Source organism: Oculina patagonica, chromosome 4 (genome assembly GCF_052425735.1).
Source record: "Oculina patagonica isolate OP01 chromosome 4, crgOcupat, whole genome shotgun sequence".
In the NCBI taxonomy this organism is placed as follows: domain Eukaryota; kingdom Metazoa; phylum Cnidaria; class Anthozoa; order Scleractinia; family Oculinidae; genus Oculina; species Oculina patagonica.
The window spans coordinates 44,784,744-44,794,774 of NC_135761.1; the positions used below are offsets into that span (position 1 = coordinate 44,784,744).

The 10,031-nt window shown below is 37.5% G+C and overlaps 1 protein-coding gene across 1 annotated transcript; it reads right to left on the reverse strand.

The window, feature by feature from the left end:
• Nucleotides 1-3,559: 3,559 nt before the first annotated feature.
• On the reverse strand, nucleotides 3,560-8,233 carry LOC144652612 (uncharacterized). The gene is made up of 4 exons (XM_078512688.1): nucleotides 8,153-8,233; nucleotides 5,339-5,669; nucleotides 4,622-4,968; nucleotides 3,560-4,148 (listed from the first exon to the last, which is right to left on the reverse strand). The coding sequence occupies exons 1-4, from the start codon at nucleotides 8,174-8,176 to the stop codon at nucleotides 3,969-3,971; spliced, it is 882 nt and encodes a 293-aa protein (XP_078368814.1). The 5' UTR covers nucleotides 8,177-8,233; the 3' UTR covers nucleotides 3,560-3,968.
• Nucleotides 8,234-10,031: the final 1,798 nt, after the last annotated feature.

The window sequence follows — 10,031 nt, forward strand, 5'->3', positions numbered from 1 at the left end:
AACCGCACAACTTTGATCTTGGAGCCGTTCATCTTGAGAAAAAAAAACTGGCAAACCCCTCTTTATCAAGACTTGATTAAATCAAGTACTTTTTTCGTTATTCATGTATTTATTTTACTCAATTTTAACATCATTACTTGCTATAGGCCTAACACGCTTCATTATACCGAGGGTAAATAAAGTTTTCATTCGTTCATTAAGCAACCAACGCTGTAACACTAAGTCAGGAAAGTAGAAGAAAGGGAACTGTGAGTCAAGACGTTTGAAGAAGAAAGACTGAAGTTAAAGAGAACAAGATTGTGATTATGAAATTATACCAAGCCATTAAATTCCATCCAATGTATCGTTTAGAGCACAGCACATTTTGTTTCACGATATATAATTTCGAACGTGTTATGAATAAAATTGACTTTCACTGTTGCTGTGTTGTGCTCATTCTTGTCTTACTCTGCGTTACTTCCAATTTGCTCATGAGTGACTGTAAATCACTCACTCTCAGTTTCGCACTTTGAGGTACTGACAGTCACTCATGCGTTGGGATCAACTCAGAGTGACTCACTTTGAGTTACTCAGAGTAACGCACTCTAGATCTGAGTTACTCACTCTGAGTTACTCACTTTTAGTTACTCACTTTGCGTTACATATATACTCACTTTTCGTTACTCAGTTTGCGTTACTCACTCTGAGTTACTAACTTTGATTTACTCACTTTTAGTTACTCACTTTGCGTTACTCACTCTGAGTTACTCACTATGATTTACTCACCTTGATTTATTTTCCTTGATTTACTTGCTTTTAGTTACTTACTTTGCGTTACTCACGTTGCGTTGCTCACTCTGAGTTCCTTACTCAAAGTTTCTCACCATGAGTTACTCACATTGAGTTGCTAACTCTACTTTTAGTTACTCAGTGTTGAGAGTAACTCATGAGCAAGTTGGAAGTCACTCATGATCAGAGTGAGTAACTCAGGGTAACGTATTCTGCGTCACTCACTTTGAGATATTCAAAGTAACTTATGAACAAGTTGGGAGTGACGCAGAGTAAGACATGGGCACGTTGAGAGTAACTCATGAGTAAGTTGAGAGTAACTCAGAGTAACTCATGAGCCAGTTGAGAGTAACTCATGAGTAAGTTGGGAGTAATTCATGAGTAAGTTGGGAGTAACTCAGAGTAACTCATGAGCCAGTTGGGAGTAATTCATGAGTAAGTTGGGAGTAACTCAGAGTAACTCATTAGCATATTGAAAGTAGCATACACTAAAAGCGAATGCAAAATTTCCGCGTCATAAACTTCAGCAACGGGAGTATTGAATCCTAGTGGGTAGGAAGTTTCCACTGACCGGTAAGGAGCAGTTCGAATGAGAAGCAATTCAAATTCAAATGATTCAAACCTAACCCTTTTTCTCACAGTCAAACTGGGTACAAGGGTATGCAGTTTTATGCTGCACTAGTAAAATTATTCGGCACCAAAACATGAAAGCGGAGCAATCACTCCCACTCCAACTGCATCTCCCCTGCGCCCCGGTTCACCGCTTATGTAACTCAGAGTAAGTCAGGGCAATCGCACAGAGTAGCTCATAGTAACTGACAGCAAGTTCGGAGTAACTCGGCATAAGCACACATTTAATTCGGAGTAGCTCAGAGTAACTCTGCGTCAGCTCAAGGGTAACTCAGTGTAACTTCGTTCAATCGGTAAGATTAAAAGTGATGAGACTGATGATATGCACGCAAAAGACGTTAGCTCCAAGCAGCCCACCGCCCCCCCCCCCCTCTCCTCATGTAACTTTCAAAATAATTAAGCACAAATGATCAATGTGTTTACAAACATCATAACCTTCAAAAAAGTCGTGCAATATTTTTCCATGCAGTGAGCGACTTTCAGAAGCTATTACCCTTTCTGTTCTGTTATGTTTTAGCTGCATTCGTGTCGTGTATAAAGGATGGCTAACAAAGTTGTGTTTCTGCTTTTCAACAGATTACTGTTCTTGCTACTTATCAAATGGAAAACCTCTATCTCCTAGATAGATTGGCTCCGCAGTCAGGTTGTAATGGATAATGCAGAGTTTAAGCTAGTCAGGCTACAATATGAATACTCTGAAGTTCTTTGAAATCCTCTGAATGTGATGGCCAACCTTCAATGGTTTGAATTATCTATTTGACTTTCCAAAATCAGATCTTTGAAACCACTTAGTAGTTTATACTTTAAATGAGCGCCATTTCCGGAAGCTTGAGCAGCTCGACAATTTTATGTTACAGTTACCCTAACAAAACAAATTCGCCCTACGATCTAATCGTTTGATGTGCACCAGCATAGCATATTGAATGTATTGGGTCCTGATATGCTCATGAGAAACCACTATACTATTGTTTTTGTTGTTCGGTTTCCTTAGGCAGCTCGCGCCTTTGGGTGCTTCCTCTTCTTTCTCGCTCATTTTATACACGGTTTAGATCCAAAACCGCTCCAAGAATTTAACAAGACTGGCCTCCAACGTTTGATTATGCACCGATAAAAGGCATTCAGTCATCCTGAACCACACAAAATGGCAACAAAACTTGAATTGTTTTTTACCACAAGAGATTTGTCAACGAGTCAAACACCATGTACGCTGCACATGAATGCCCAAGGTCTATATGATTTTTCAATACAAGAACACAAACCTCGGTTTAATTGAAATTAAAAGTCTAATAAGGAGGCGCAGTGGCCTAATGGTTAGCACGCTGGACTCTGGATCAAGCGCTAGCCGGAACCCTTGTGTTGTGTTCTTGGGCAAGAAAATTCACACCCATAGTGCCTCTCTCCACCATGGTGTATAGATGCGTACGGTGAATAATGCTGAGGGGTAACCCTGCAATGGACAAGCATTTCATCAAGTGGGTGTAAAAATACTTCTTGTTGCTTAACGCTACAGAAACCGGGAATACGCTCTGAATCTATCTTACCTTCTAAGCAAACAGACACAATATAAAGTGGCCTATTTCAAAACGTAATAGGTCAAAAACGCTACCCATTTGGTTGGCAGATAACGATTCTGAAGTTGGTGGCTGTCCTCATTTCTGAGTGAACCACGAACGCAAGCGGAACGATACAATAATTTTTCGATTGCCCGGTCTTTAGTTTGCTCTTTCTTTATTTCCGCTACATTGTGAATTGGCATCTATACTAGGGCCGTGTACACACTGATGCAGTGGAAACCCAGTATCGCCTTCCCCTTTGTAAGTCCAAGGTTTTATCTAGTATCACGAACGATACTCTTCAGACCGGCCAAAGTCACTAACAGTAAAATGTGTTGGAACAAAACCCCGCTTATAGCAAACCCTTGTTACAACCAATGAGTTTTCAAAGTTCCTTGACACTTCTTCATATCGAGGTTTTACTGTATTGAGTGTAGAAGGTAAACAAAGCGGCAAATGTTCCTGGTATTTATTGAATCTGATGATAAAGAATTGCCAAACGATGATTTAAACTAATGTGGATCGATTGTTGCCCGATTGTCCAAATTAACACTACTCTAGGAACGCACCAACGAAACAGATGATAGAATTATTGTTGTGTAATTTTATTCATCTTCGGTCACAGCAATACCGTGTTTGACAAAGGTGCAATCAAATAAGTTATTGAATTGATACGACCCATACATTAATTCACGAGTTAAAAGATTTGAATTCCGTACCGTAAAAAGACTTACATTTCGTACTGATGAAGAATTGAAAGAATCGATTAAGGTTAACATGGTTTCAAAACCGTCGAAACAAGGAAAAAAAAAACATTCGAATTTTTCAATACGTCTGGGCGAGCCAAAGCCTTTTTTAAGTAGAAGCGACAACATGTAAGGGTTAAATCTTTGTGCCGTTAAAACAGTTTGTGGTTTACTGGTTGTTAAAGAGTCATGTGATGTGTAAGACTTAGCTTTACTAAGATTCCCAGATAAAAATCTACAAAGAACGCTCATCAAACATACTAAATTGCCTTTAGTCTTGGTCGCAGGTAATGTCTCCTTTCAAGTCATCAAAGTTGATATGACCCCATCCACCTGAACTGTTGTCAACCAATCTTACGCGTGCTCGTTGACCAATAAAATCTCCAACGTCCCAGGTCTTGCGGGTCATTCTCTCCTGGCAATGACCGGTGGCTTCCCTGACAGCTGCATCCTGCGAAATGAAACGAATACTATATGGTGAGCTAAGGAAGAGAGGAATTCCATCCAGCTTGGAGACAGCAATACGGTAGAAATACGCACCTAGCAAAAGACCTACTTAATTAAACCGAGCCTGATAAAGGACATCTGAATTTTAGAATTTGCATCACCTTTCAGGAAATTACGGCAGGGACGCGACATTACTTTTTAAGACGATGACAAGCCCCTTCTTTTTCTTTTTTTTTAAGTAAAAATACCGAGCTTACTGCTTGTTGGCAGTCTTTGAAGGTTAAGCAGGCCTAATCCAACGAGGACTGGTTTTCACTCGAATATGGAACATTTGTAACTGAAATGACATTTAATAAAAACCCAACACATTTAAGTGACGCGTAAAAGTCTTACAATTTCGAAACAAGCCCATGTATATAGTAATGTGGAACGTCTTACTTGAGTGAAAACGTTAAAGAAGATGAATGGGATACCGACCTGTCCGTCGATGACTAACTCTGCGCGAACAAGGCTTATATCACAGCCTCCGCCAATCAGAAACGACATGTTACGGCCCCTGATGTTAAAGGATGGGGACGTAAGAGTTCCCTGGGGTACGTCGTCTTGATATCCTCCCGCGGGTACTGACTTGGAAGGTCGGTCCTCGTGTGTTCCAATCCACCAGTCTCCCTGTTGGCCGGCAGGAGCTGAGGGGCTTCCTCGAGCTGTAGGGTTATCACCATAGGTCGGCTGGTTGTTAAACGCTGTGCCCGTCTTCTCCCAGCCGTCGATTCCGTCTTCGAAATCAAACTTGCAAGGCTGTAATGCAGGTTCAAGCCCACCAACTGTGTTTGCAAAGAGCAGATCATTGATAAGAGATACTACAAAAAGGTTTCGGACTTTAAGTTTAAACGTTTTCACGGCGCATGACTACTTTTTCCAGAAAAAGCTTAGCCCCATTACCTAATTTTTTAAATTACCAAAATACTCTCGACATTTCATTTATTTCCTGCCAGCGTACATAGTACACAAATTATACACAGTTGTGGCAAAAAAAAATATTTTGAGTTTGCTATTATTACATTGCAAAGTTAAACAACTTAGTTTCACTGAAGAAATCCTGCGTCTATAGGCTACACCAACGAGTGTTCAAAAACACGCTCTACTTCGTTTGCTATCAAGCCAGCAATAATGAAAAAGTTGCAATTTACTTACCAGTCTTTTCTCTCTTCATCCCCATGTATGTGGACAACAAATCCCCTTTCAAGAATTTTGCCTCAGCTGAATATTTTGTGACGTTGTTCAAATCACACTGTGAGGTATGCCACCAGTAGTTGAAGCTTTTGCACCGTGAGTCGTGCAAGCACGACATAAGACAGCTGGGATAGTCTTCAGTGTACACAGACTTGTATGTGTGGTTCAACAGTGCAATTCCTCTTTGAGATCTTTCTTCGTAATTATATTCCTCAGTTGCTGTGATGATCCTCAAAGTTTGGTAGATAAGTAAAATTGTGAACTTTGTAATGCCCCATATTCTTCGTTTCGTCTAAGAAAGAGATTGAATTGCAGCTTATAATTATGTCGTGTAGTAATTTGTCGTTGAAATGGTAACCACCCTCTTAGCCCTTCTCTGATGTCAGATGAATGACAAGTGTTTGAGCTTTCCATGCCATCAAAGACCCAGCTTGTGGACAAAGACAGTTTTTAACCCTATTTAACTAGCCTGGTGGTAGGACACAAAGTACCCTCGTTGACTTCGGACTTGTCTTACTTTTAGGTATTAGTACTTACAGAATGACAGTGTCTGCAAGTCGATTTTTTACAAGCGTGCTTTATAAGGAAACCTCATGAACCTATATTCTGAAAGCTTAAGTGGCCGTCTTTCTCAAACAAATGCCAGCGTTTTCACATCAAAACCCTGGCAACTGAAAGACTTCACCGAAGCAAGAACTAAAACAGATTTGGTTTGATTCCTTTGTAATTGCTCGGTTAATGATTGCCGGACCACCTCTTTCAGTTCTTTGGCTAGAAAGGGACGGCGCCTCATGCACTTGAGAAACACACAACTCGTGTTTACGCTTCTAAATCAAGGCCATTATTCAACTTTCGTTCTATGCCAATCAGTAGTGGTCATTATATCCTTGATTGAGGGAAATCTTGCTACTTTCTTAGAAAACTAGAAATGTTTATGAACAAATTGATATAAAAATTGTCGGTGTTCGATGCGAATAAAATATTTGCCAGCGGCTCCAAAAATGCATAATTTTCTAATTTTTTTTACGTTGCGGCGGGCCCGAAGGGGAAAAATATTTAATAGCTCAAAACGCAGGCCATATCGAGTCAAACCAAATCTGTTTTATTTCTAGCCTCGGTAAAGTCTTTCAGTTGCCGGAGTTTTAGGCAAAATATTTTTTGACGCGAATTTGAGTGGGTGTTTTTCAGAACACAAGAAGAACACAACTATATAGTTAAAAAATTCTAAAATCTTAACGACTTAGATATATTAAAAGAAATAGCTAAAATCACTTCTTCATGTTATTGGCGTTCGTTGAAAAATCGAAGTCGTAAAAAAAATTGATCGTAAAAGCAACCATTATCGCTCGCTGCTAATTCAACAGCCATCGAAGCTGGAAACGAGCTGCTTGTTCTTTCACCGTTTTGGCTTCTTTCCTGAAGCAAACGGGCACGATACTTTCGGTTTCCGTGAAGACATCAAGAATAATAACACGCAGAAACAGGCTGAGAATGAAATGCTAAAATTTAGAAACTATTGAAAATACTAAAGAGAACCGGAGAATTAAGTGCGATCCCGTGAAATATGACGTATGTTGCCGTAATGAAATGCAGCTCCATGGCGTTTCAGGATGATTTAAATAAGCGATGAAACGAACTCATGTACGCTCAGTTGGTGTTAATAACAAATACAAAATCCTGTTTTTTCCTCTTTCTCAGAAACCAAAAAAGCTTCCTTTTTCGTGTTTTTTTTTTGCAAAAGAAAGACAACAAAATTTCCTAACAAGAGAAAATTTTCATTTTTGTGAGAATGTGAGGTATACTGATACCTTAGCCAACGACGGGACTTAATTATCAGGAAAGATTTTGAGGTGAAAATTGTTTGGTCGCTTGACATAACGTTCTCATGACAACCATGTCTTCAAAGGGTTTTTCGCCAAAATTGTTTTTGTTTTTTTTACTTATTTTTCTTTCTTTTTAGTGAGAACCTTTCATAGAAAATATGCCATGTTTCATAATAAATAAATATCATTCATTCATAAATGACGAAGTATCATTTGCTTCCACTTCGTAGCTCTTGAGGTATAACTTGAAAATTTATTTTCAGGTTTAAAAATTCAAAAGTAGCACGAAAATATCGGTTTTGGTGACGACTCAGAAACACGTTCACCCTGGTGGACATAAAACAATCTTTAAATGCTTTATTTACAAAACGAAGTTCGCAGTCTACACCAAACTTTGCCTATATAGATTAATGTTATCATGTTTAGAATAGGAATAAAAATAACGTAGCAGGATTAACAGTTAAGATCAGTTACATGTAATAATTTTGATGACGCCAGAATAAAAATACCAGTCAAAGCAGACAGTAGTTTTATTCTTTCACAATTTCAACATATATAATATGCTTTACCATTCATTTCCGTTCGACAAGCCACAGCTTTTTCGATATCCCTTTATAAAGAAATATTCCAGCATTGGATACATTAATGTTAGTGACACTTCTTTGCATGACTGATGTTTTTTTAATCTCATTCTAATTGCGACAAGCGGGAAATTCTTACAAATTTAGAACATACTAGTAAACATTCAATTACCAGTTCGGTTATTGTCATCCTTCACTTTTTTATTTCTTCCACGCCTGTGCCTTGAATACGAAAAATTTAAAGATATTTGTACTTCTGTAATTGTCATCAACAGTTTAATTTATGTTGAGATGAATATCGTCTTGCAATGTTATCTTTCGAATCGAGAAAATGTTTTGGCCGTTTAAAGAGTTAAAATGAAAACGCTTACCAAATCAAGTCTCTGTGTCTTCATTTTCGCGTGAATGTTTGCCCCAATGCAGTTGTCAACACGAATAACATTCACACATAAGCGTTGAGCTAATTTGTCTTTGCTTTACTTGAACACCTGAAACCTGGCATGAATCTTTTGACTTTCTAAATAAAAAATGAGATAGATGCACTATTGTTGAAGAAGCTGGTAGGTATTTGCGTGTTGAATATGAGGACGATTTTTTTTTATTGACGCACTCACTACACTTCTATAGCCACATTATTCTACTAGCTACTATTTCATATTTCATATTTTTCCCTAATGTCATTTAGCTTTTATATCTCGATGAAGAATTTCTTGTATGTTTATTTTTTAAGTTTGATGAATCGTAATTCATAACAGCTGTATCCATCGTTGTTTATATCAGGTTTCTTTCGCGTTTTTCTACTCGTTATTCTAACTAATAATTTGAGATTCAACTCAATTAATTTAAAAGTAAGTTTTGTACATCAGAAAAATGACTAGCAATATTATGCCATAACTCCTTTAAGAAAACATGTTTGTTTTTATGGGTAATTGTACAGCACAATTTTCTAAAGTGTTTTCTTATACAAGTTAAATTGGCATCACGTATTTAAGTATAAATAATTAAATACATAAACTCGTCAGGCAAGAAACAAAAAGTTCACTTATATTTGTTTATTTTTCTCATCCCTTTAAAGAAACAAGAGTCTACAATAGTTTCTAAAGAAAACTGAACGTGGGGGTATTACATTGTTTAGAGCTTTCAATTACTCTACTATAAATTACAGCTAGTATAATGAATTACAAACACTGATACGCATACAAATAAATGAAAAGAAGTTATTAACGATAAAAATAAATACTTCAACGAAAATGATACTACTTCTTAATAAAATAAAGGTGTAAAAAATGTTTGTCTACACAAAGTTTTCGACGTATACTTTTTTAAACCTTTTTTCTTCTTTTGAAAATGTTCAAGGAGCTTGTTTTTTTTGCCTTGTTAGTCTATATCTTGTTCTAGCAATAAAGCCACACAATGTATGATAGCTGTTACTACATCTTCTACAATAGATATAATATTTACCAAATAACAAAATTTGATTAGTTAAAGTTTTTTTACAATATCAAATTTTCCAAAAATCGAATTCAACTTATTAATCGTCCCAATGTAGGCATAATTATCTCTTAGCCAGGACAAGATAATTAAGATTCCAAAAATCGAAGACTGTCCTTAGCAAAAGTGAGTAAAGTATCCTACAGGAGTAAGTAAATTCTTTACGGATTCAATTGCTTCTTCAAAGAAAGTACAGCTTAATGTTTGAATTAACAATATATCACTGAGTCTCTCATTAGCAAAGACAATACAATTTAGAATTGTGCATTGCAACGCCCTGATCTAAGGTTTTAAAGTGGTTTGGAAGGCTAACGAATAAACCCCTCCCAATTGATTAAGGTGTTTGACTACTTGTTTCTTAAGTTCTACAGCAATGGGTGGAATCTGTTTTTATTGCAGAAACCTTTGGTGGATCTTTTTAGAGAGGTGTCAAAAATTGCAACCAAATTACCGCTTTGCATCCTAGTTTGAATATTAAGAGAGGGGTCGATGGAAGCTTCAATGGAAGCTTAACGGGAGAGCGTCATTCTGCAGGAAATGAGTTATTAATATTCACAAGCAATAATATTTGTTTGGGGTATGTTTGTTTTGTTTGGGGATAATGCCATACGAAAAAGAATTGTTTGCGTATCTTTGCTAAACGTAACCTAAATTTACTTTGTCCCTTCGATCCAGTACATTGAGAAAACAATCTGCAGTATTTCCGTATCTGTGGATTGTTCCATCCATAACGGCAAGTCCAGTTCTGAGGTGTCATTT

What these genes read in the sequence shown, in the direction of transcription:
- LOC144652612 (XM_078512688.1), bottom strand. Translation starts at nt 8,176, where the DNA reads ATGAAGACACAGAGACTTGATTTG. An exon ending in AGACACAGAGACTTGATTTG is followed by an intron (nt 5,670 to 8,152) that starts GTAAGCGTTTTC and finishes TCTCTTTCTTAG; the next exon opens with ACGAAACGAAGAATATGGGG. An exon ending in GATGAAGAGAGAAAAGACTG is followed by an intron (nt 4,969 to 5,338) that starts GTAAGTAAATTG and finishes TTGCAAACACAG; the next exon opens with TTGGTGGGCTTGAACCTGCA.